This window comes from Pseudonaja textilis, chromosome 4 (assembly GCF_049901715.1).
Source record: "Pseudonaja textilis isolate UNSWEBS1 chromosome 4, rPseTex1.2, whole genome shotgun sequence".
Classification (NCBI taxonomy): Eukaryota; Metazoa; Chordata; class Lepidosauria; order Squamata; family Elapidae; genus Pseudonaja; species Pseudonaja textilis.
Genome location: NC_141993.1, coordinates 5,445,205 through 5,472,634, shown reverse-complemented (window position 1 = coordinate 5,472,634; position 27,430 = coordinate 5,445,205). Strand labels below are relative to the sequence as shown.

The 27,430-nt window shown below is 43.2% G+C and overlaps 1 protein-coding gene across 2 annotated transcripts in view; it reads right to left on the bottom strand.

Moving 5' to 3' along the window:
• RASGEF1A (RasGEF domain family member 1A) overlaps nt 1-27,430 on the bottom strand; it is a 183,453-nt gene that overhangs the window by 34,642 nt on the left and 121,381 nt on the right. Inside the window, exons 1-2 of one of the 2 annotated variants that reach the window (XM_087932157.1) lie at nt 17,490-17,645; nt 7,042-7,221 (exon numbers count right to left, since the gene is read on the bottom strand). In XM_087932157.1, the coding sequence (XP_087788283.1) occupies nt 7,042-7,221; nt 17,490-17,516 (207 nt within the window). In that variant the 5' untranslated portion in view covers nt 17,517-17,645. Of the gene's footprint in view, nt 1-7,041; nt 7,222-17,489; nt 17,646-27,430 lie in introns of those variants that run through there. The other variant, XM_087932156.1, reaches the window with a different exon arrangement.

Here is a 27,430-nt window from a genome sequence, read left to right as displayed (position 1 = left end):
ATAAATTGACCCTTTTCTTTGTGGCAGCCCCTCAAATACTATTTTATTTCTTTTTATCTTCTTATGGCTTGTCCCCCAAGCTTGCCAAATTTCGAAAAGGTGGATAGGCTTCAAAATGCTACATAGGTAGTCCTCAACTTACACCTACACTGGTTTTGTTGTTAAGCGACATATTTGTTAAATGAATTTTGCTTCATTTTACATCCTTCCTTGCCGCCGTTGTTAATTGAATCGCTGTGCTTATTACCTTAGAAATGAGGTTGTTAAGTAAATATGGCTCCCTCCCCTTGACTTTGTTGTCAGGAGGTCACAAAAAGCGATCATGTGCCCCGCCCCGGGACTCTATGACCGTCATAAACAGGAGCCCGTTACCGAGCATCTGAATTTTTGATCAAGGGTCCATGGAGATGCTGCAACGGTCATAAGTGTGAAAAAAATGGTCATGATAAGTCACTTTTTTCACTGCTGTCCTAACTTCCAATGTTCACTAAGCGAACTGTGGTACGTTAAAGGCTATCTTAAAAACTAGAATGATTCCATCTGCAAATCTGGGCGCAGGATCAGAAGTGGGATCCAGCCGGTTCCGACCGGTTCTACAGAACCGGTAGTTGAAATTTTGAGTAGTTCAGAGAACTGGCAAATCCCACCTCTGACTGGTCCCGCCAACCCCATCTATTCTCTGCCTCCTGTTGAGATCCAGCTGATAGCCTGGGTCTCCTTTGGTTGCCCTGCACAGAAGAACAGAGCTGGAAAGCAGGTTAGTGGGGTGGGGAGGGAATGGAGATTTTGCAGTATCCTTCCCCTGCCACGCCCACCAAGCCACACCACTCCCACCAAACCGCCCACAGAACTGCTAGTAAAAAAAAAAAAAAAGTTGAATCGCACCACTGGCGCAGGATATAACTGTTGAAAAGGTTCCAAGGAAATCAAGCAAATACTTCTAATTTTGTTTGCACATGTTTGGAAAAAAAACCTCCATCTCTACAAGGGGACAGAGGCTGTTAAGACTGTTTAAACACACACACAGAGAGACAGACAGACAGACACACAAACACACACCATGTATGGCTTGGGTGAGTGGGGAGCAGATAAGCAGCCCTCCACGGAGGAAGTCTTGAAATTAATTCTGGCTGTTTAACGCAATGAAAATAAGGACCGACCTTCGGCCGGAGACAGGAAGGGAAACCTAGCCCCTCCCCTGAACCTGTCTGCTTGCACGGAGATAGCTGACATGATGTGACAGATTATTGATGTAGGTCGCAAGTTGAGGACAACCAAGCAGAAATTGTTCAGAAATGACAATGGGCTCATTTCTTTTCCCTCCTCCCTTCCTTTGCTGGCTAACTGGTCTACGTGGGGATAAACCCAACCCAACAGAGTTACCTGGTGTTTCCTCAACAATCTTCCCTTCTAAAGCTAGAGCTCAAGCTGGTTTCTTTTCCTCCCTATTACATAGCAGAAGAAAAAAATCATAAAGAGTTGGAAAGGGACCTTGGAGGTCTTCTAGTCCAACCCCCTGCTCCAGCAGGAAACCCTATCCCATTTCAGGCAAACAGTTGCCCAATCTCTTCTTAAAAACTTGGGGCATACACAACTTCTGGAGGCAAGTTGTTCCACTTACTGTACATAGTGGATGAATAGAAGCACATAGAAAATCAACTCCTCCTGGTCTTCACCTCTTAAAGTTGCCCATGTTTGAGAACCCCTCTTTGAGAAGCAGATGAGATTAAGTGGACAAAATGAACACATCCGGTATCTCCAACAAGCAAAGATGGAATCGCTTCCCTACCGAAATTATGGGTGCTTCATCACTGGAGGTTTTTAAGAAGAGAACTGGACAGCCATTTCTCTGGAACGGTATAGGGCAGTGGTGGCTAACCTTTGTGGGCTCCTGGGCCAAAAATCGTGTGTGTGCTTGCGCGTGCGCACTTGTGTGCCAGCACCCCACGCCCCCTGTGCATGTGTGTGCAACATCCCCCTTACCTGCATTGTGCCTCACAGCTGATTTTTGGATGGTTTGAGGCCTTTTTTGGCCTCCCAGAGGATGAAAAAAAAAGCCTCTGCAGGCTTTGCAGACAGAATAATAGGCTCTTTTTGTCACTTACAGAATTACAGGAAGTTACAAAATGGGCCTATTATTTGGCCTGCAAAGCCTGCAGAGGCTTTTTTCAAGCCTCTGGGAGACTGAAAAAGGCCTCAAACCAGCCAAAAAAATCAGCTGTGAGATGTGCGCATGCGCAGTGAGGTAAGTTTACCTGTGGCTCTCTTGCCAGCATAAATGGCTCTGCGTGCCACCTGTGGCACACGTGATATAGGTTCACCATCATGGGTATAGGGTCTCCTGCTTGAGCAGGGGGTTGGACTAGAAGACCTCCAAGGTCCCTTCCAGTTCTATTCTGATGGATTGGATGTGGAATCTGAATAGCTGATGTCTCACACGCTCCTGTAACAAGATCACTTTAAATATTTCAAGAGACAAGTCTATAAAGTCCGAGAAATGTAGAGAGCTTGCTCAAGTTGGGAAGCTGAACAGAAAAACAGGTCTGAATTCCAAACACCCATGGCCTGAAAAAATGTCCCAGGTCAACAAGTTTTTCCTCCGTACACGTTCCAGTTCTACAGACAATGTTCCTAAACATCTTGCAATGAGAAAGGAAACAAAACGTCTTTTCATCCCTTGTTTCAGCACAGCAGGCCAATCACCTCTGACTTTTTATTTATCTATGTGTACCCTGTCTTTATTATTCTTAAAAATACCGCAAGGCAGCGCAGCTATCCCAGTGCACCTTCCTCGTCCTCTTTTTCCCGTAACCACCACCCTGTGAGGTGAGCTGGGCTGAAAGAGGGAGAAAGTCATTGTCCCAAAGTCACCAGGCGGCTTTCATGTCTAAGTTGGGGCTAGAACTCACCGTCTCCTGGTGATTGTCCACCTAAACCCACGTCCATCATGTCAGTGACACCATCTAACCATCTCATCTTTCTGCTGCCCCCTTCTCCTTTTGCCTTCCATCTTTCCCAGGGTCTACTCCTAGGAGAACTCCCTTCTCATTTGTTGGGCAAACTATTTGAGTTTCCACCTTCTAGGATCTGCCTTTCCAAAGGACACTCCAGGTTGATTTTCTTTAGAAGCTTCACCCAATAACATTGACCGTATCTTCCATTCTTTTGATTTAAGCCCCACATGCCTCAAACAGTGACCTTCTCTAAACCCAGGGGCAATCATGGTGTACTAGGGTCTCCTGGGGAAGTGGGCTGGACTAGATGACCTTCAAGATCCCTTCCAACTCTGTTGTTCTATATTCAGTGGAACAGAAGTTGCCTTCAGAAGTTGTGGGAGCTTCATCCCTGGAAGCTTTCAAGAAGAAACCGGGCTACCATCGGTCAGAAATGGTGTAGTAGGGTCTCCTGCTTGGGCTGGGGAGGTGGGAGGTTGGACTAGATGACCTCCAAGGTCCCTTCCAACTCTGTCATTCTATATTCTACATCCACAAAGAAGGGCACCCTCACTGGTCCAACTCTGGCAACGCGGCATATCGGTTGCAATTTTAAAAAGGAGCCAAGATTTGGGACTTCACACAGCCTCTTGATCCAGGTATCTTTCTGGGGTAAGATAAGTTATAAAGGAAAACCTTGAACTCCCAGACTGAGCCCTGTGTAGTTGTCAGAAGACGACACAAATTTGGGGGCCAAAGGAAAACATAAAGCAAAACAACAAAAGAGAATCCCTTGGAATGAGCTGGAAGTGGAACAAAAGAAGACTGGAAAATCGGAAAGCATGGAAGGCGAATTCCTCTAGTGCCGAAACTTGTTGCTAAGAGACATGATAAATCAAAGGAGGAAGGAGGGAGAGACTGAAAGAACGAGGAGAAGAGAGACTAAAATAGCAACTGCTAGTTAAGGAGCAAGAATGTAGAAATACCTTCTGGGGAAGAGGAAGGGGAGGGGGAATTTAAAAAAAAAAAACCCCAACCCAGCGTATTGTGCCCCTCTGTTTATTCTGCTATTGAATCTGGAACCATTTGTCGGAGCGTTTGGAGAAAGAGAAGCTTGCAACGGTCAGGCTGCACCAAGGAGTTGTTGGCCTTAAAGGACATTCCATTCTCAAATTCCAGACATGGAGCCTTCATTGTCCTCTGGTGGGGGGGAGACACCCACCCACATTTCCCTGGGTGCCAAAGAAGCTCTTGTTGCCAAATGGGCTTTCCTGGAGTGCCTGCAGGGTTCCCCACCCCCCACCACCCCCAGCATGGCAGAAGGGAAAAAAGGGCACCCCGAGTGAAAATGTCTTTCTTTCTTTCTTTCTTTCTTTCTTTCTTTCTTTCTTTTTCTTCTGTCCCTTCCTCCTTCCTTCCTTTTCTTCTTTTTTCTTCTTTCTTTTTCTTTCTTTTCCTCTTTCTTTGCCTTCCTTCCTTCTTCCTTTTCCTCCCTTTCTCCCTCCTTCTTTCTCTTTCCCTCCCTCCCCCTCCCTCCTTTATTTTTCCTCCCTTCCCTTCCTTCCTTTCTTCCTTCTTTCTTTTCCTTCTTTCCTTCCTTCCTCCCTCCCTCTTTATTTCTTTGCCTTCCTTCCTTCCTTCCCTCCTTCCTTCCTGCATTCCTTTTCCTTCTTTCTTTTCCGCCCTCCCTCTTTCTTTTTCCTTCTTTCCTTCCTCCCTTTCTTTTTGTCTTCCTTCCTTCCTTCCTTTTCTTTCTTTTCCCCCTTTCTTTCTCTCTTTCTTTGCCTTCCTTCCTTCCTTCCTCCCTTCCTTCCCTCCCTCCCTCCCTGCCTCCCTCCTTCCCTGCCTCCTTCCTTCCTTCTTTTTCTTTCTTTTCCCCCTTTCTTTCTCTCTTTCTTTGCCTTCCTTCCTTCCTTCCTTCCTTCCTTCCTTCCTTCCTTCCTTCCTTCCTTCCTTCCTTCCTTCCTTCCTTCCTTCCTTCCCTCCCTCCCTCCCTCCCTCCTTGCTGTGCTAGCCTGGAACATTACTGTAATTCCTCTCTAAAGAAGCATAATGAAAATGTGAAGAAGCAGATTCCCCCTCCCCCACCCCACCGGACTGTGTGCTAATGCAATTCCAAAATTAACAGCAGAATGCCCAAGCCAGGTGTTTGCCTGATCTATGACAGAAGTGCACTCTGGTGGAATTTTCCCTGGCTCAGCACGGGATCCAAGTGCATCAGTTGTCAAGTCAGGGGAAAAAAAGAATGGAATCCGGTGTTTCAGTTGTGCAGGGTGTGAGTGGTGGAACTAGAGTGACACAAGACATATCCGTTGTGGGTGTCAACGGACATGAAAGGATCAAATGATAGTTAATGAAATGTTGTAAGTTGTGCAGAGTCGCCTTGCAGCGGGATGGACAGCAAACAACTTAAATAAATACATACATAAATAAATAATAGGTAAATAGGTAAATAAATAGACAGTGCTTGATAGTGTAAAAGTATCACATATGAAGGCATGTGCAGCTTTGATTTAAGCCTGAATGGGAAAATAAAAATCCAAGTTTCGTTTAAAAATACTACATGGAAGAAAAATGCATTTTTTTTTCTGCCTGCCTGCCTGCCTGTCATCCATCTGTCTATCTCATTTATTTGGCCATCCATCCATCCATCCATCCATCCATCCATCCATCCATCCTGCCAACATCCCAAGCATCAAAAGCTTATAATCTCCAATGTTTAATATGCCGGAATGCTAATAAACAACTTATTTCCAAAGAGAAAATAGTATCTACTGAACAAGTATATTTGTGTACAACAAACATAATTATAAATGTGTGTCTGTGTGTCTGTGTGTCTGTTAAAGGAAGGTCTTTTTGAACTAAGGGTCACTTCCTATGGATCACAACATGTCCATGCATTTTTCTGGCAAAAATATAGAGGTGACATGCGATTGACATATTCCAGAATTGTTTTTAGTTTTCCAATCTAGTAGACAACCCTTGGATTTTTTTTTTTTTGACGTATCCCATCCAATTACTAACTAGATCTGATCCTGTTTTACTTTCCGAGATCAGCTATGCTTGGTACTATTTTATATTATAATATCACATAACTTTGTAATCTTTTACATTATTTTATTAGCTCAGCTTTCTGTTCATGATGCGATAAAAGATAGGTGAAGATTCTGAGAATAGCATCAGCACTTAGACATATACCACTTTCCCAGTGCTTTCACAGCTCTCTCTAAGTGGTTTACAGAATCAGCCTGTTGCCCTCCAACAATCTGGGTCCTCATTTGACCGATCTCGGAAGGATGGAAGGTTGAGTCAACTTTGAGCCGGTCAGAATCGAACTGCTGGCAGTGAGCAGAGTCAGTCTGCAATATTACATTCCAACCACTGGGCCACCACAGCTCCAATCCTGAGCCAATCTTGGAAGGTTGAGTCAACTTTGAGCCGGTCAGAATCGAACTGCTGGCACTGAGCAGAATTAGCTTGCAATACTGCATTCTAACGACTGCGCCACCAGCGTTTGTTCAGATTGCTCTTCGACTTTCCTATGCCAACTCTGTTCTTGCAAGATTTCTTCAGGAAATACCACTTTATGTCTATCATATCCTCTCCCAAAACGGGAAGTTGCTGCCGCCTATAAACAACTCCAGGACTAAGGAAGGAATTGTTTTTCATTATTTCTGCAGCTCTTGACAGGAGGAAAAAAAAAAAAAAAACACCCCAAAACACTTATTTGCAAAAGCCCTTAATACAGGTAGTCCTCAATTTACAACAGTTCATTTAGTGGCCGTTACAACGGCACTGAAAAATAGGACAATTACGAGCATTCCAGCATCCCCGTCATCACGTGATCAAAGTTGACAATGGACTCATATTTCCGATGGTCACGGTGTTCCAGGCTCACATTTTGCAATCTTCCAACAAGCAAAGCCACTGGGGAAACCAGATTCGCTTAATGACTGCGTTCCTAACTTAGCCACGCCAGCAATATGCTTCACAGCAGTGCCAAGAAAGGTTATAAAATGGGAGAAATCTCACAGGGCACATTGCCAATGCTTGAAGCTAGGAAACCAGCAGCCAAAAGATTGAGTGCCACTCTCAACCATCTACTTACGTCTGGGTAGTAATCCATGGTGGGTACCAGATGCTGGATGAGGACCTCCAGGGATCCAGAAATGAGATTCCCATCCTGATAAACAGGATCACCACTCCTCTCGCCGGTGTCTGGTGTCACCTGTCCTCGGCATCCTGTCCCGAGCATGCTGGAAAATATCGGTGTCTGTGGCATAGTTTCCTGTATAAAAGGAGAGGAAGCAGCATGAAGGATTTGCAAGCAACATGAACGTCTCAGAATTTTGGGGCCGTGCCTCTGTTAGGAAGACAGGCCCACTTGCTCATGTGCACCATCAAAGTTGGCACGTACCTTTGGAAGCAATGGGCTGGCGCAGGACTAAGAGCATAGAAGCAAACGAGACACTCCTCCTGCAAGTTAACAGACGGCAGATACCATAAATCTGGAAAGCCAAGTCTCACAAGCCTTTGCTTGCGATTCGACGAAGGGCAGGTTCCTAGCACTTAGCCAATGGCCCTTAGACTTATATACTGCTTCATGGTGCTTTATGGCACTCGCTGAGAAGTTTACAAAAGTCAGCACAAGAGTCGTGGTGGTGCAGTGGTTAGAATGCAGCATTGCAGGTCGATTCTGCCCACTGCCATGAGTTTGATCTTGACTGGGTCAAGGTGGACTCAGCCTTCCATCCTTCTGAGGTGGGTCAAATGAGGACCCAGATTGTTGGAGGACAAGACGCTGACTCTGCAAACTGTTTAGAGGGGGCTGCGAAGCACTGTCAGGCAGTATATAAGGCTAAGGACTATGGCTATATTGGCCCCAACAATCTGGGCATTCATTTTACCCACCTCAGAAGGATGGAAGGCTGAGTCAACCTTGAGCCAGTCAGGATTGAACTCCTGACAGTCAGCAGAATTGGTCTGTGATACCGGAGTCTCACCACTACACCACCACTGTCCTTCCTTCCTTCCTTCCTTCCTTCCTTCCCAATTAGCAATAGCCCTTAGCCCTTATATATAGCTTTATAATGCTTTACAGCCTTCTTTAAGTGACTTACCGAGTCAGCCACTTGCCCACAACAATCTAGCTCCTCCTTTTACCAACCTCAGAAGGATGGAAGACTGAGTCAACCTTGAGCCGGTCATGCTTGTTCATGTTCAACACAGCACACCCACACTGCTGAGCCAACAGCCCAGATCTGCTATTTCGCCCCCTCTCTGCTATGGATCCCAATAACTCTTTGGCTCGATCTGGTGGTCCCCCAGATTTTTGCAAGCCAGTTCCATTGGTCCCCCCCCCCCCCATGTGAGGGGCTGTCATAGAGAAGAGTGGGGGGGGGTGTCAACCTATTTTCCAATGCATCAGAAGACAAGAAAATACGTCTCCTGCTTGGACGGAGGGTTGGACTAGATGACCTACAAGGTCTCTTCCCACTCCGTTTATCGGCAATCTGTAAACTCTGCACAAAGCATCTTACTCCACTGGGGAACAAACTTGAAACATCAGCATTGCCGAAGTGAAATTGCACAGAGGCGGAGAAAAATAGCAAGTTGCCATGATTTGCTTAGAAAAACCAATTTTGTTACTACTATGTGCAGATGTCAAAGCAATTTAACCCAAGCTCTCTTCCTCCACATGGTATTTCAATCACTCGTGTTTACTACTCTTGAGTTTTCAAGGTTACTAAGCTGTACGTTAGGCGCTCAGGGAATATCTCAGAGGCTGTTCTGGTAAAATCAGCTTCTTTCCTTTGTTCCAGGACAATTCTTCCATTCTCCATGAATACAGGGAGTCTCTGATTTACGATGGTTCATTTAGTGACGGTTCACAGTTAAATCGGACCCAGAAAATAAGCGACCCGTGACCGTTTTCTCAGAGTGGCGAACTTTGCAGGATTCCTCTGGGTCCCCGCGATCGAAATTCGGATGCTTGGCAACTGACTCATATTTATAATGGTGGGGGAGGGGGTCACGGGGTCCCCCATTTGTGACCTTCTGGCAAGCACAGCCAATGGGGAAGCCAGATTCACTTAATGACCATGTTGCTAAATTCATAACTCCGGTGATTTGCTTAACAGCGGTGGCGAGAAAGATCGTAAAATGGGGTAAAACTGACTCTAACGAAGGTCTCGGTTAGCCACATAAATTTTGGGGCTCCCCTGTCATTGTAAGTCGAGGACTTCCTATACTTTACTGTTTGACATTGACTTTATCACAAAAAAATTGAAGTTTATCATTGCCAGAGCTTGAATAGTTGAACTAAAGAGGCAAATTTTGATTTTCAGTTACTATACAGTGCCTTGTCTTTATCCAGCTAAGGTAAAGGTAAAGGTTCCCCTTGCACATACATGCTAGTCATTTCCAGCTCTAGGGGGTGCTGCTCATCTCTGCCACAAAGCCAAAGGGCCAACGCTGTCCGAAGACGTCTCCGTGGTCATGTGGCCGGCAGGACTAAATGCCGAAGGGGCACAGAATGCTGTTTCCTTCCCACCAAAAGGGTCCCTATTTTCCTACTTGCATTTTTTACATGCTTTTGAATTGCTAGGTTAGCAGAAGCTGGAACAAGTAAGGGTAGCTCACTCCATGACACGGCGCTAGGGATTCGAACCGCTAAACTGCCGACCTTCTTGATCAACAAGCTCAGCGTTTTAGCCACCGAGCCACCACGTCCCTAAATGTAAATCCACAGCTAGTCCTGACTTAAAACAGTTCATTTAGTGACCGAGGTTACAAAGGCACTGACAAAAAGTGACTTAGGACCGTTGTGCACCCTTATGACTGTTGCAGCATCCCCACATGATCAAAATTTGGACGCTTGGCACCTGAACTCGTATTTATGATGGACGCAGTGTTCCTGGGGTCACACAATCCCTTTTAGTGATCTTCTGACAAGCAATGGGGAAACCAGATTCGCTTCACAATGGTGGTAAAATAGGGTAAAACTCACTCAACAGCTGTCTCGCTTAGCAAACGGTAATGTTGAGGACTATCTGCAATTGCCCAACTCTAGCCTCATTCTCTCTTCCTCTTCTTCTGGATTTCTTCTCTAGAGTCAGACAGTTTCGGGTTCTAGATCATTGGCTCTCTGTTATCCTTATAAGTAAAGTCTTTGTCTTTTCTATCAAGCTCTGCCTGACAGGTATGTCCCATGCAGCCATCTGGGCCACAATTGAGAAGTGGTGTCACACTTCTGGAAAACTTTCTCAACTTCCCCGTCTAAGCTCACAGCCCTGGGATAGCCTTGTCTGTCCACGTCTTAACCAGGTTTGAGCCAGCTTAGCCAAGATGGGCAAGCTAAGCGACACTACCTAGCCGAATTTAAGTCCACCAGAAGAACACCTACTGTATCTCATCATGTTGGACACAAAAACTTCACTTTTTACCACCTGCTAGATAGATTAGCTAAATTTTTTAAAAATAGGTCTAGCAAATAGAGTAGGATAGGATAGGATAGGATAGGATAGGATAGGATAGGATAGGAAAGAATAGAAAAGAATGCAGAAGGGAAGGGAAGAGAAGAAGACAAAAGAGATAATAGAATAGAATAGAATGGAATGGAATAGAATTCTTTATTGGCCATGTGTGATTGGACACACAAGGAATTTGTCTTTGTTGCAAATGCTCTCAGTCTGCATGAAAGAAAAGATACATTCATCAAGAATCATCAGGTACAACACTTAATAATAGTCTTAGGGGACAAAATGTTGGAGATGTAACTGAAAAACGGGCATATTTTATCATATGTCTGGGGGTCTTTAGACTTGGCAACTTTAAGACTTGTGGGCTTCAACTCCCAGAATTCCTCCTCCAATCACGTTAGCTCAGGAATTCTGGGAGTTGAAGCCCACAAGTCTTAAAGATGCCAAGTTCGAAGACACTTGGAATATGTGTTAAAGGAAAAAGAAAATTGGGGGCAAAGATACACAGGGGGCTAGAAAAGGTAATAGGGAAACATAGATTTAAAAACCTGAACTGTTTTTATTAGGTATAATATCAGGAAAAAATATTAGGTAAGAAAAATATGTATTGAATATTACATATCCTAATAGCAGCGAGGATTACATTCGCACAACATTGGAGAAATGAAGAAATACCACAAGATGAAGAGATAATGAAGAAGATACTGGTCTGTGCAGAAATGGACAGATTGAGATTGAAAATTAAACAGAAGGAAGATACAGAATATTATCAATCATGGAATCTATTTTATCAGTGGTTGGGGAAAAAAGGGGGTGGAGATGAAGAATGTAATCAGTATTGTTAAGTGAATTAAATAGCCAGACAACACGGTGTTTATTAAGCACTAAGAAATGTAATTAATTAAAAAAAATCAATAAAATTAAAAGAAGGGAAAAAAAACTTCACTTTCCCCCAAGAAAGTTAACTTTCTAGGCCTGCCTCCAGAAGTTCTGGGTGTTTTCATCACTGGAGGTTTTTTAAGAAAAGACTGGACAGATACTTGCTTGAAATGGTTTGGGTCTCCTGCCTGAGCAGGGGGTTGGACTATATGATCTCCAAGTTCCCTTCCAACTCTGTTGTTCTTAGTGGCATTCTGTTATCTATTACAACTACTTCTATAGAAACTTTTCATTCCTTTCCTTCCCAATCACTTCATGGCCTGAATCCATCATTTCCTAAACCTGCTTCTTCTGCGTATCTCTCCTTATTACTACATTTCTCTCTTATAACCAGTAGTAGGAGAAAAAAAATGTGCCAAACCCTTTTCATATAACCTTAAGAAAACAGAATGGATTAAACTCAACTCCAAGGTGGCTTTAATTTATTTTAGCTCTGTGCCCGATACGAAGCATCTCCTATGATGGTAGGAGGCACCCAGCCACAGTGTCAGCCATCACGTCTTGCAATTCTTCCATCTTAAACAAAGTGGATTTAAAACAAAATCAATGGAAAGCAAATGGATGATCTTCCTTGCGGGGTTTTAGCATTAAGTTAGGGGACTCAAATTTATCTACAAAAGGGAAAAAAATAATTATTGCTTTCTCTCAAAAGGGGTTTAACTCAAGATGCATGATGTCAAAGCCCAAATGAGGTAGAAGTTAAAGGGCTGTCAAATTCCAAGAAGTTCTTTCTTTCTTTCTTTCTTTCTTTCTTTCTTTCTTTCTTTCTTTCTTTCTTTCTTTCTTTCTTTCTTTCTTTCTTTCTTTCTTCCTTCCTTCCTTCCTTCCTTCCTTCCTTCTTTCTCTCTCGTCCCTTTCTCTCTTTCTCTCTCCCTCCCTCCTCCCTCCCTCCCTTCCTTCCTTCTTTCCTTCCTTCTCTCTCATCCCTTTCTCTTTCTTTCTCTTCCTTCCTTCCTTCCTCCCTCCCTCCCTCCCTTCCTCCCTCCCTCCCTCCCTCTCCTTTTCTTTCTCTTCCTTTCCTTTCCTTTCCTTTCCTTTCCTTTCCTTTCCTTTCCTTTCCTTTCCTTTCCTTTCCTTTCCTTTCCTTTCCTTTCCTGTCCTGTCCTGTCCTGTCCTGTCCTGTCCTGTCTTGTCCTGCCTGTATTCACTTATGGAGAAGAAGAAAAAAAAAAGGCAAACTCAAAGCAGAAATACTACACGTAGAATGTGGAATGAGCACAGAATTAAAACAGGTGCTGGAGATACTTTGCTGTGTAAAGTGGTAATTCCAAGCTTCTCTTTCCTTTTAAGGCAGCTTCTTCCAAAATCACCCTTAATATTTATCTAACAATTTGAGAATTTGTCTCTGTTCACTCAACCCTCAGTGCTGATGCTAAGAGACGGCATTTTTTTTTAAAAAGGAAACAAACAGTTGAACAGTTTTTCAACTGTTTCTCCTCAAAACGGTTAAAAATAGATCTTGTACATCTTGTCCAACACATTCTGCATGGCTATTTACAAATTAGGACAAGAAATGTTCCTAATAGTAAACAGGAGCATTCTTCCCGCAGTTCAGTCCAAAGTTTGCCATTCAAATGTTGGGAGTGAGTCACGAGAACTGGAATTTGAAGACAGAATGTACAGCAGCTAAATAAAATCTAATTGAGGAATGAGACGGGGTGATTGTATGCCAAAGGGCTTCTTCTGCGGTAGTTTTTCAGTGGCATTTCATAACTTTAGTCAAAAGGCATTGTGTTTGGGGAGCACAGGATAGTTTGACAATTGGGAATCAGCTAGAAGATGGCTTGACTTTGCTTGGGACTTCACTTTGTCCATTTCAGGGATAAAATTCCTGGTGGGCTGCAAATCTGGATGCATATTATAAATTTTTTGGGATGGAGGGAGACCTTATTTTCCTTCCATCTCTGTCCTGGTACGGATGACATGCATGTGAAACTGTGTTCAGGGTTGAATTGAGAGGTCCTTGATGCTCTCTGAGCTTGGTGGTTTTCTTGCTGACATTTCATGACCCAACTAGGTAACCTCATCAGTCTTAGCATTGATGATGGTACCTAGTTTAAGGCATGAAATGTCTTCAAGGAAACAATCAAGCTCAGAGAACACCAAGGACCTGATGATAGTACCTAGTTTGGTAAAGAAACGTCTTCAAGAAAACCGCCAAGCTCAGAGAGCACCAAGGACCTTTCTTCATAGGAGCATGTGAAGATGGACAATGCAAAAAGTGTCCAGCCTAGAATGTTACTTTCTACATTGTCCACCTTCACATACTTCTACAAAGGAGCCCTTTTATCAATCCTGATCTTGCCACACAGTTTCACACAATATGGTAGCAGTCTCCCAGTAAAAGGAGGGGCTGTCACAGAGAAGTGATTGACTTCTTCTCCAAAGGGCCTAAGGGCAGGACCAGAAGTAACAGGTGGAAAGATCATTAAAGAGAAATTCAAGCTAGAACTCAGGAGAAATTTTCTGACAGCGAGAACCAATAATCAATCAATGGAATAGCTTCCTTCCTGGAGTTGTGGATGCCCCATCATGGGAGATTTTCAAGAAGCGATTGGGCAGCCATTTTGACTGGGATGGTACAAGGCCTCCTGATTGAGCAGGGGGCTGGACTAGAAGACCTCCAAGGTCCCTTCCAGCTCTATGCTGATTCTGAAAATACGGCTTTGTAAAACCATTCTAATTCACCCAAAGCGACAAAAACATGCTATATGGAACTCGACAAATGTAGCAACCCCTGAATATCATTCAAAGCAGAATACCGTAGGTAATTCGCTGAATTATGCGAGTGAAAAAGGAAGTCAAGTTCAACATTTGAAATACGGATCAAACCAAGTAGCTGAAAAAAGTGTCGAAAGTGTACAACCCTTACTGGGTGACCTGTTTGATCGTGAACTCTGTGTATGTCCATGTTGAGAATAGCACTTCCTGGTCTCAATCGTAATTATTTCTCAGATAGAATTACAGTATAAGTGTCAGGGTAATACACATGTTTACAATATCCATGTCCAGAGCTCAATTCTTGAGCGGGGGTGGAGGTGGGTGGGCTAGACTAGAAGATCTCCGAGGACCCTTCCAGCCCTATCATTCTACGTTCTGCCTCTTGTATGCATTTCTCCATTCCACATCCCTATTGATTCTTGACTTCCTGGGCCTTGGAATGGACTGTTTTTAACCGAGTGGAGAATGTTGATCCCTCCCACCAACAATATATTGACTCTCCAACCAATCGTCATTTTGCTTTGAACTTTGTTGAACTTTTCCTGTTCTTGTCAAACCAGGTTTGACAGCTGCAAGGTTTTAGCTACCTGCGGAGTCACATTGGCCTCTGACAAAGATGAGTCTTTAAGAGGCTCTAAGCTCTGAAAGCTCAGGGCAACAGCTCTCCTATAGAAGAGGCTGATGTCAGACAGACCACACAGGAAAAAATCCCAGACATGCAATTACCTGACTGGCTATGTTTGAAAAGAGAAAGCAAAATGGATCTTGGTTCTGCTCCAACAGGTACATATCAAGATAGCAATGGCAATAAGCACTTAGACTTAGCACTTAGACTTGTGTACTACTTCCCAGTGCTTTACAGCCCTCTCTAAGTAGTTTACTCTTGCCCCTGGCAATCTGGGTCCTCATTTTACCCACCTCAGAAGGATGGAAGGATGAGTCAACTTTGAGTTGGTAAGGATCAAACTGGTGACAGTCAGCAAAATTAGCCACTACAGTTCTAAATAACAGATAATAGACAGACAGACAGACACATAGATACAGGTATATAGATAGATGATAGATAGATATTATCTAGCTATCTTAGATAGATAATAGATAGCAATAGCATTTAGACTTATATACCACTTCGCAATGCTTTTCAAAGTGGTTTACATAGTCAGCCTCTTGCCCCCAATAATCTGGGTCCTCATTTTACCGACCTTAAAAGGATGGAAGCCTGAGTCCACCTTGAGACGGTCAGGATCGAATTCCTGACAGTTGGCAGAATGTGACAGAAACCCAAATAAATAACGAAACTACTCTCTACAAAATATCTTGCCAACATCCCAAGATCATTCTTAATGCTCTCCCTATTTTGTGTCAAGGAGAAAGGACCTATCCTTGTGATGCTTATGCTTTTGATTTAACCCTTTGAATTTTAATCGCTTTGTATCACCTTTTTGTAAGCCGCACAGAGCTGCTGTTATTGGTGAGATGAAGGACATAAACATGTTAATAAATGAAGGATTCCGCTCAGCCACTTCGAATGAGCAAAGATTAATTCGCTTCCTACACAGGTTCCACTTCTGTTGTCTCCCTTCCACAGAGGATCTCAAAAGAAAAGAAAGTACTTGTGCCACCCATTGTTTAATCTTTGGGAAGCGTCCAAGGTTTTCTTTGACAACGTCCCCTGGGATGAAACGGGCACAGGTTGCTCAGTGTCGTTTACCATCCAATGTGCCAACTTGGGTCCTTGTGACTAGGAAACGGCCACCTGTGGTTTGTTCTGAGCATGCTCTCCCAGGCAGGAATCTAGCTGATTAGCAGCTCTTTCCATTTTCAGTGTAAGGCAAACCACAGGGACAATTTCTGATTAGATGGGTCTGGCAACGCAGGCTTCCAACGGCTAAGAGGCTGCCCCAAAGAAGAGGGGGACCAACCTATTCACTGAAACACCAGAAGTCAGGAGAAGAAGAAATGGAGGGAAACTAAGCAAGGAGAGAAGCAACCTGGAACTAAGGAGAAACTTTCTCATAGTGAGAACAATCAACCAGTGGTAGCATAGAGAGGATGGGGTCAACCTATTTTCCTTAGCCCCTGAAGGCAGAACATGAAGCAATGGATGGAAACTAATAAAGGAGAGAAGCAACCGAGAACTAAAGAGAAATGGTGGGCACAATTGATCAGTGGAACAGCTAGCCACCAGAAAGTTGTGGGGTGCTTCATCACTGGAGGTTTTCAAGAAGAGACTGGACAGCCATTGGTCCAGAATGATGTAGGGTTTCCTCCTGAGCAGAGGGTTGGACTAAAAGACCTCCAAGGTCCCTTCCTGCTCTGTTCTTCTGTTTATTTGAATATGGAAATTGTTTTGAAATGTTCATTCTCAGTTCACTGGGAAGCTCCTGAGTTCCTTTTGAGCCACGGGCAGGAAGTTAGTGGCTTCAAACCTTCCCAGAAAAATTGAGCTGCACTTTTCATTTTTTGACGTCCGGGTTAATGAACCAAGACCTCTTTGGTTGTCCCGAGGATCTCTCAATCGGTCCTTCACATTTGGGAGAAGACAACCTTAGACTGAAAAGTTGAGAAGAGTGGACTGGCTGGCTTCCTTTCCATCGGCCGATTCCACTACAGGAAAGGGTGGCAAATATCGCCTTGTAATGCCTCCCCAAACGAAGCAGCGAATGTTGGAAAAGTGCCCAAATGAACAACATCCATCTGCCGTGGTAGGCCAGCTATTTTTTTTTTTTTCAGGAAGCGGAGCAAAACACACACAAACACAGCCTCCAGTTAGAAGTTGGTGAGCGTTCGCATGAAAGAACCTCTGGCACGCTAAGAATCCTTTGAGTCAAAAACAAAACCAATCGCACACCTTCCCGTAGGGAGGCTCTTGCAAGTCCCCTGCACTTGTTATGTCTATCTTTGCTGTCAAGAGAGACCCAAGAATGCAGCTGCTGAAGCCCTCCTATTTCTAAATAAAACCGTTCAAAGGCATGTGGGCTTGTTTTTCTTCCCTCCAACGCTGCCTCCAAAGGCTCCTGTTATTACGTTTATTTACCCAACGGCAGCCAAACTGCCGAAGCCAAACCAGAAAGGGCAGTTTGAAGCAGGAACGAATCAGCCTCGCTGGACAACAATAGAAAGAGTTAAAAAAAACCCTTCAACTCTCTTTAACATTTAAGTTACTACATTTTCCCATGGGAGCCGGGACAGCTAAGAATATCCCTACACCTGACTTTCAACAGCTTGCCTAGAGTATAGACGGCAGATCCATCAAATTTTGCTTTCTTTTGTTCTTCCATTCAACTTTTCTTTGAGTTTCAAATATTGACCGGCTTACCCTTGGAAAGGGAGCAAAAAAGAAGGAAGGAAGGAAGGAAGGAAGGAAGAAAAAAGCAAGAGGAAAGAGGAAAAACAACAACAAAATCTTTCTTACCCTCATGGCTTTCTGGAATATGTACATAGGTTTTCTGCCCGGTATAACCCGCTGTTAGCCTACAGCATTGTAGTTTCAGCCTAAGAGGAGAGGGAATGAGAGAGAGCGAGAGAGCAGCTCCCTCCGTCCGGCAACTCTTCCCGCCAGCTCAGATCTGAAATAACAAAGCTTGCAAGCATCCCATTTCCAGACTGGCTCTGACGTCAGCAGCTGCCTCAACCCTCTGTTGGCTGAGCCAGAGGCATGTCGGATTCAAAAGGAGGGCTGGCTGACCGCATCTGTCTTTTGTGCCAGCCTTGGAATTTATTTTTATTTTTTTTAAAAAAAGAGCCCTTCTCAACCTCTTCTTTTTAGAAAGACACGGGTCACTCTTGCTCATTGTGTCTTTCCTTGACTTTTTGCTAGCTCAGAAAGACCAGGACAGGATGGCAAGGGGATTAAAAAAAAAAAAAAAAGAGGACCCGGTTGGCTGGAAGTTACAACGACAGAAAATACAGCTACTCCTCGTCTTACATGAGCCCGACATGTAGGTGTTGCTAAGCGGAACATTGGTGAAGTGAATTTCACCCCGTTTTGCGACTTCTTTTTTTTGGGGGGGGATGGGGGCCACTGTTGCTAAAGGAATCATTGAAACTATGTAGTTGCTAAGAGAATATGGCTTCTCCAATGATTTGGGTTGCCTGGAGGTTGCAAAAGCTGGAGCCAAGCTGATTTTCCTACAGATTTTAAGCCAGAACTAATTTTTTGGTGAGGCATAACAAATATGACAAAGGAGGGTTGCGTATTTGATATTCCGTGTTTTAACAGCAGCAAGAATGGTTTTTATAAATGGTTGGACGACAACAGGGGTAGAAATTAGGAACTTAAGAAGTATTGCTATGCACACAAATGGCCTCAGACAGTATGCTGTTCATTAAGCGCTTATTGTATGGAAAGAGAAAACCAATAAAAATATTTTAAAAAGGTCGCAAAAGCTGATCTTCTTTTTCAGTGCCATTGTAACTTTGAATGGTCCCTAAGTGAAGTAGGTTGAGGACTACCTGTAACAGATTTGGAAGGGACCTTTGAGGTCTTCTAGCACAACCCACTGCTCAAGAAGGAGAACCTATACTATTTCAGACGAGTGGCTGTCCAGTCTGTTCTTAAAAACCTTCAGTGCTGGAGCACCCACAATTTCTGGTGGCAAATTGTTCCACTGGTTAATTGCTCTCATGGTCAGGAAATTCCTCCTTAGTTCTAAGTTGCTTCTCTCCTTGATAAGTTTCTAGCCATTGCTCCTTGTCCTGCCTTCTGGTGCTTTGGAGAATAATCTGACTCCCTCTTCTTAGTGGCAACTCCTGAGATATCGGAAGACTGCTATCACGTCACCCCTGGTCCTTCTTTTCACTAGATTAGACATACCCAATTCCTGCAATTAACATTGATAGGATTATCTGGTAGTGTCCCATTCAATGATGTTCTAACTTTTGAATCCAGGAGAATTAAAAAACAAACTAACTGTAGTTCTCCTCTAAGAAATGAGGATTATGGAGCATGCTGAAACATAAATAGATAGAATAGAATGGAGCTGGAAGGGACCTTGAAGGTCTACTAGTCCAACCCCCTGCTCAAGCAGGAGACCCTACACCATTTCAGATAAGTGATTGTTCTAGACGCTTCTTAAAAACATCCAGTGATAGAGCACTGATGATTTATGAAGGAAAGCTATTCCACTGATTAATTGTCCTCACTGTTAGGAAATTTCCCTTAATTCTCAGTTGTTGTTTTTCCTTGATCAGTTTCCATCTGTTGTTTCTTGTCCTTCCTTCTAGTGCCTTGGAGGATAGCTTGACTCCCTCTTCTTGGTGGCAGACCCTCAAAATACTGGAAGACTGCTATCATGTCACCCCTAATTCCTTTTTTTTCCCTTTAGACTAACCAAACCCAAAACCTGCAGCCATTTAGTCTCCAGGCCTTTGATCATCTTGGGAAAAGTAAAATACAATGTAAGCGACAAAAGCCTTCCAATCTCCTGTCCTCCTCCCTTACTCATCCATCCCACTCCGTAGGTTATCACCTGTTCATTTCATGATGGGACAAAATTGCATTTCAAGGCACCCATTTTAAGAGGCCGCCACATTCATTCAAGCTTCCCCATCAAGGGGTCCTTGGGCAGCTCTAAAATTATTCATTTTTTAAGTCCCACGCCACTCATTTTTCAGGGGGCTTGAAACCGTGATGGGATTCAAAAAAGTTCTGTGGGCATGGCTTGGTGGACGTGGTGTGGCTTGGCGGGCGTGGCTTGGTGTGGCGGGGGAAGGATACTGCAAAATCCCCACCCCACTAGCCTGCTTTCCAGCTCCGTTCTCCTGTGCAGGGCAACCAAAGAAGACCCAACCGATGAGCTGGGACTCAATGGGAGGCAGAGAATAGAGGGGGTTGGTGGGACCAGTCAGAGGTGGGATTGGCCAGGTCTCCAAACTACTCAAATTTTCCGCTACCGGTTCTGCAGAACCAGTCAGAACCGGCTGAATCCCACCTCTGGACTGAAATGAGGACTAGGTTCCAGGCGTTTATACCCAGGGAAATGTAGCGCAGGAGGGGAAGGCCTAGTGAGTGACTCAGATATGCTGGAAGTTTCTCCAAATATTTACACCCAAACTTGCGGATTTGAAATAGGGCAGGTGTGAAATGCTGCTGAAAGATAGATGGAGCCATTGGTATTTGGCAATCACTATTTAGTCACATTTTGATTTTAAACTCAGGTCAAAATTGTTGGTTGTTTGCTGTGCCTTGGTGACATTCACTTTGTCGGGGAGGTTTGCTTCTAAAAAACTTGCCTATTCAAACGTAATTAGACACCCTCATTGCTTGAATTCTTGGCGTGCTTTGGGTAAATCTGATAAAGACCCATAACTCGGAAAGTAAAGGACTTTTCTACTTGTTCTACGGGAAACTTGCAGGGGGAGGGAAGGATCACATATGATTAATTTTTTTCATCTTAGATGTTCCTGGTTGGAGAAGGACACCGCTGCCTGTTGTGCTTTCCTCTGGAAAATAAAATAAAATAAAGGCTAGGGTTTGTAATTCCACCTACAAGGGGATTTTCTTAACTTTGTGGATTGATAAGAGGCAGGATTTTCAAGTGAGATGGTAAAGGAGAACAAAGGCCATTTTTTCCTCACAATATTGTTTATGTCCTTGGCTTGCTGCTTGAAATCAGTTGGCCAAAAATTGCACTTTCTACCCTGGGGTTCTCGCCATGTCGTTTTTCTACCTGCCTGCCTTATTGTGAAGCTGTTCGTCCAGGATGCAATAGACCCTTATTCAGATTAACAGAGTTGAAAGAGACCTTATAGGTAATCTAGTCCAAACCCACCCCCACCCCCACTGGCTTGGAAACTCGGGAGGATTATTTGAGCCCATTATTAGTACTGGTAATACTGATTTGGAAACATAACTCCCTAGATGCTTTTCTCAGTTCTCCTTGGAAAAGACTAGAGATTAAATTGGAGCATTTCTGACCTAGCTCATAACCAAGCTATTCGGCTTGAATAGTCCTGTAATAAAATGAACAAATATATACACGACTTAGGGAAAGCAAGAGGGAGGGAAAGAGAAGGAGAGGGAGAGGAAGAGAAGGAGGAAGAGAGAAGAAGATGAAGAAGAAGAAGGGGGAGGAGGAGGGAAGGGGTGGGGGAGGAGGAGGAGGAGGAGGAAGAGGAAAAGGAAGAAGAAGAAGAGGAGGAGGAGGAGGAGGAGGAGGAGGAAGAGGAAGAAGAAGAAGAAGAAGAAGAAGAAGAAGAAGAAGAAGAAGAAGAAGAAGAAGAAGAAGAAGAAGAAGAAGAAGAAGAAGAAGAAGAAGAAGAAGAAGAAGAAGAAGAAGAAGAAGTTGTTGAAGTTGAAGTTGAAGTTGTTATTGATTTGGGTTGGGAGCTTATTATTTGGGACAAATTACTTATTGATTTGTTTAATTTAAATTGATAGAGCTGATCAAATCTCTCAACTCTGGATGGCTTACAATAAAAACAACCATTTAAAAAAAAAACACCCTAACAATATGATCTGCATGAACTAATTAATTTAATAACACCTCCCCCAAAGTCTCTTCATCTCCGGACTTGTAGAAGTGCCAGGTCTCCAAGGCTTACTTAAAGAAGGACAGGTTGTGATATTGTGAAATAAACGAGGAAGACAAAGAATGTAACATGATCCAAGGATTCAATTGTGGGCTAGTTATGCAAGTTAATATATTTCAAGCACACCTGTAGCATCAACAGACATCTAAGCCTAGTTCAAATGACACTTTGCTCCAGTTCTCTTACTATCTTGACCCGAGTCTTTGATTTCCTGCTACGTCATCGGGATGCATATAGTAAAATCTACCTTGTCTTTAGGAGTGGGCTCCGACCGGTTCTCCCCAGTTCGGATGAACCAGTAGCTAACCAGTAGCTAATTTTATGGCTGGTTCAGCGAACTGGCCACGCCCACCCAGCAACCAGGCAGAGAGCCAGTTGCTAAATTTTTGAAGCCCACCCCTGACTATGCTCCAGTTCTCTTACTATCTTGATCCGAGTCTTTGATTTCCTGCTACGTCATCGGGACGCGTGCCGTAAAATCTACCTTCCTTTAGCTGATCTCAAAAATCTAATACTGGATAGCAGACCACTAGGAAATCCCAAGCTCAAAACCAAAAACAATCTGGAAAAACATGGTCGCCATCTATTTCCTAACTGCATTTGAGGAAACTACAGAGTTACACCCATTGTAGGAGCTCGTCTGGATTCAAAAGAAAGCTACTTTCAGTGTAAACACTGGAACCAGATGAGCAATTGTTTTTGTTGTTGTGGAAAGATGAGCCGCCTTGAAGAAGAATTTGATAGCTCTCTTAATGGATTCCTTGACCCAAACTATCCAAATAGAGAGGCAGTCAAGAACATAGCAAGAACAGGGTGTAAGCAGGAAGAACTGGCTTGGTGAGTCACTGTTGTTTGGCTTTGGTTCCATGCCAATGTTTTTCCCCCTCTCTTTTACTTAATGCACCTTTGGTTGCATAGTGCTCCCTTTCCAAGCCACTCTCTGTTTAGTTTGACAACCCATGACTAATACTCGAGCCATTTAGTACAGTATTTCTACTGTTAAATGCCAATCATGTGATGTTTTAACAACAGCTAAAAGTACTTGGCAGTTACGGCTGGCTTCCCAGTTTCATGCCGACCTGTGCTTTGCAGAACGAGCCACGATTGGCTGCAATTACCTACACAGAGTAGTAAACCACGCATTGCACGGCCCTGCTTTTTTTCTGAGACACTTTTTTTTTTTTAAGCGTAGGAGAGGTCAACAGTGCTTTGTTTCAGCTTTGTGGATTGTGTAGCTGGCGAACAGGTTTCTTGGTTACAAATAGCATGCAAAGCTCGGAACCAGCGAATTGGCGTCTAGCGTTAAGTCTGAATTTAAGGCGATATTGTTCCTTTGGATTGTAAAGATGTGCTTGTTTTTTAAAAAAACAAACAAACACCAAGCCCATTTATTTGTAATGTGCAATTTGCACAGTTCCATAAGCACTTTCTGACAAGTACATTCCACTGAGCAAACAGGGGAACATTTAAAAAAAAAAAAAAAAGCAGGCGTAGAAATTATCTCAAAGTGCTTTTCAAAAGACAACCGGACTTTCTTGGGTTTTTTTTTTTTTCCTTAACAATGTTTTGCTTCTCATCCAAGAAGCTTCTTCAGTTCAGAACTGAAGAAGACTTGAACTAAAGAAGTTTCCTGGATAAGAAGTGAAATGATTGCATCCAGTTTTGGCTGCCACGATATAAAAAAAAGATGTTGAGACTCTGGAAAGAGTGCAGAGAAGAGCCACAAAGATGATTGGGGGACTGGAGGCTAAAACATACAAGGAACAGTTGCAGGAATTGGGCCTGGCCAGTCTAGTGAAGAGAAGACCACAGGAGACAGGATAGCATCTTCCAATATTTGAGGGGCTGCCCAAAGAAGAGGAAGTCAAGCTATTTTCCAAGGCCAGACAAGGAATAACGGATGGAAACTAATCAAGGAGAGATTCAACCTGCAAATAAGGAGAAACAGTGAGAACAATTGATCGGTGGAACAGCTGGCCACCAGCACTGAAGATTTTTAAGAAGAGACTGGACAACCATTTGTCTGAAATGGGATAGGATGTTCTGCTTGAGCAGTGGGTTGGACTAGAAGACCTCCAAGGTCCCTTCCAACTCTGTGATTTCAAGGAAAAATCCAAGCAACTCCAGTTGCCTTTTGAAAAAAACAAAAACAAAACACTTTTGACCCATAGGATTGAGAATCTCCATAGTCATAGAAATTGTGGTACAGATTTACATGAAGTAGATTTCATTCCTCCACAAACGTGCACCTAGTTGCACAAAAATACACACACAACCCTATATATAGATGTATACCCCACACAACTAATGGTAGCTAACTAACTAACAACAACAACAACAAAAATAGTATGCACATTTTGTAAGTGTTCTTACTTCTGTTCTATAATGATTTTCTTTTTAAGTCAAATAGGAAAAGATGAACTAAGATAATTGCTGGAAGTCAAATATAAATTGGAGGTTGAATTACAGTGTGCTTCATGCAATTTACTTAAAGGTATTTGGATAAATTGCATGCCTGATTTCCTATCAAAGCGTAACAAGTAATTACAACAGCCTCCATTTACATTCTTCCAACCTCGGCTGCTTTCTTAATTACAAAGGAAATAACTCTGACATATGCCATTTACCTCCTTTTAATAAATCCACAGGACAATTTTTAGACTTGTTTTGTTTTCACAGGATGCGAAGCCTGCCTGGAGCTGATGCTCAAGCTAATCCTTGGCAAGATAGAAACTTTTGCTGTTTATCGGATGTTGTGGTTCTTAGCAATCCAAAACAGGAATTAAATTGGGGCTGAAGATTCACCTTCAAAGGGGTATTTTTCAGGAAGATACATTTGAATACCCATCTTTTTAAGTTTCTCTCTCTCTCTCTCTCTCTCTCTCTCTTTCTCTCTCTCAATTTACAATTATATTCATACATATATTCATGCACACACACAAACATACACAGGTAGTCCTCAACTAAACAGTTGTTTAGTGGCCATTTGAAGTTACAAGAGCACTGAAAAAAGCGACATATGACCGTTTTCACACTTATGACTCTGGCAGTGTCCCCGTGGTCATTAAATGTGATTGAAATTCAGGCACTTGGCAACTGACACGTACTTATGACGGTTGCATCATCCTGGAGTCACACAATCCCCTTTTGGGACCTTCTGAAAAGCGAAGTCCACGTGTCAGGATTCTGGCAGTTACCCCCAATTAAATCATGAGTCTCAAGCCAAACTTCCAAAACTTCAAAAGGATTTATTGGGAGTTAAGACGCCAGCACTGCCTGGGTGTAGCTGACTCTGAGACACATCATTCACTGTCTCCCTTGACCCTGGTTTTTCCCCACCCCCTGGGTGTATCGCAATTCCTATTCTCCAATGGGACACATCCATAGCCAAGAGTCATCAATCAGGCTCTCCAGTTAGAATTTTGCGCAGCAGAAAGTTCAGTCACGTAGTTACTATCTTTGAAAACCTATTTATGGAATGCACTTTCGGTTTCCAACTGCCGCACTGCTCCCCTTCCCTTTCTGTTGGCAACTCTAAAAAGACCACAGGAATATTTTATGAGTTGACACCATGCAGGAGCCAGATTCACATAACAACCATGTTACTAATTGAACAGCTGCAGTGGTTCACTTAACAACTGTGGCAAGAAAGGTAGTAAAACTGGGCAAGGCTCACTTAACAACTGTCTTGCTTAGCAACAAAAAATGGGCTCAAGTTGGTGGTAAATCGAGGACTACATATGTACTGTATATATGTATGTAAGTGTGTTTGCATATATGTATATTTATTTATTTGAGAGGGAGGTTTCATTGAGACAGATGTTACACATCCAAGTACGGATTTTTATCTTTTAATCACTGTAGGAATAATAATGATTAAGAACCTCAAAGGAAGACTTCCAAGCAACCAATTAAATATGAGCCAGCAGTGTGCGGGGGCAGCCAAAAAAGCCAACGCAATCCTAAATTGCATTAACAGAGGGATACAATCGAGATCAAGGGAGGTACTAATACCACTCTCTAAATCCTTAGTAAGACCACACCTGGAGTGCTGCATCCAGTTTTGGTCACCACACTATAAAAAGGACGTTGAGACTCTAGAAAGAGGGCAGAGAAGAGCAACCAAGATGATGAGGGGACTGGAGGCTAAAACTTATGATGAACGGTTGTGGGAATTGGGCCTGGCCAGTCTAGTGAAGAGAAGGACCACAGGAGACAGGATAGAAGTCTACTAGTATTTAAGGGCCTGCCACAGAGAGGAAGGAGGACAAGCTAGTCTCCAAAGCACCCAAAGGCCAGTCAAGGAACCATAGATGGAAACCGATCATGGAAGGATTCAGCCTAGAAATAAACTTTGCAATGTAATCCAGAGAGGTAGCACAGACTCAGATGAACTTATTCTACTTTGTTGAAAGTTACATTAGCAAGTCCTTGCAAGTCTGATCATATCCTGTCACCTTTAGAGCCGAAGAAATTCTGACTAATTCACCATATCCCTATTCCTTCTGCAGCTAAGCTGCCTCTTAACTGATCCTTCCCCTGGCTGTGACTCTTCCCTCGTCCCCCAAAGTCATTCTCACATCCTCTTACAAACACAGAAAACAGCACCTGTAACAAAGTTAAATGACACTGAAATGATGACATATGGTGACAAAGGCTGACAACCTCATGCTAAGAGCACATCTTCATACCTGCATCACAACTTCCGATGTAAGTAAGTTAGATCATTTGCATCATGTCATCATGATCCATGGGTCATCTCTTGTCTTGGGTGCCCATGGACATGGACTAAGATAGATAGATAGATAGATAGATAGATAGATAGATAGATAGATAGATAGATAGATAGATAGATAGATAGATAGATAGATGAATAGACTGACTGACTGACTGACTGACTAGGTATGTAGGTAGATAGGTAGATAACAGATAGGATAGACAGACAGACAGACTGACTAGATAGGTATGTAGACAGACAGATGTATGTATGTATCTATCTCTAAAGCTTGGCCATGCTGGAAAACTGAATGCTATGGAGAAGTAGAAGCTAGATCCTACTAAACTTTTTTCAGAGTGTGGGGTTAGTATTAGGTAAGATTTCTTCTTTAAAAATAATTTTTTGCACTCATTTGAATTTTAAAAATGGGGAACACCTTTGCTTACATCCTCTTTTAATGCTGTCCACTACAACACTCTATTTCAGATTTGAATTGAACCCTAGTTCAATCATCTAAGGGTGTTGCATTGTACTGAATATCTCGCTTACATAACAGCGAAACATGGCCCTAAAAAGAACATTCTTGAAATATTTTAATCGGCATACTTTTATGAGTTGGGTTGCTAGTATCGCTTCCAGTCTGGTTCTTTGGGTGTGGTACGGTAGCGCAAAGTAGAAACACTCTAGCTAATTTCAACACAGGTTGTCATCCAGTTGGTCTCTCGCCTAACCTACAGCCCAGCTTCAGCATATGTTGCTTGCAAGTGTGACCCAGCAAAACCTCAGACAAGTCCATAAATTGTTCTGGAGTTAAATGCAGCGTCATTAGGTTAAAGTTTGTTATCTCTAAGGTCCTTCTCACCTTGGTCTTCCAAGGAAACCCCATGATCTACCTGTCAGCCTTGGAAGCCATTTTTCACTTGGAAGCTTCGAGGCTGCTACATCCAGTGCTTGGGAATTTGGGAGGGGGGATTTCATAGAAGACTAGACATAACAACATTCTTTCTCAGAGAGTCAAGGATAAGTTGCCCTGCACTTGGAGAGGAGGGACTGCCATTCCTTGCAAGCAGAGTAATGCTCAAGAGGTATTTGAGAATTAAAAATAT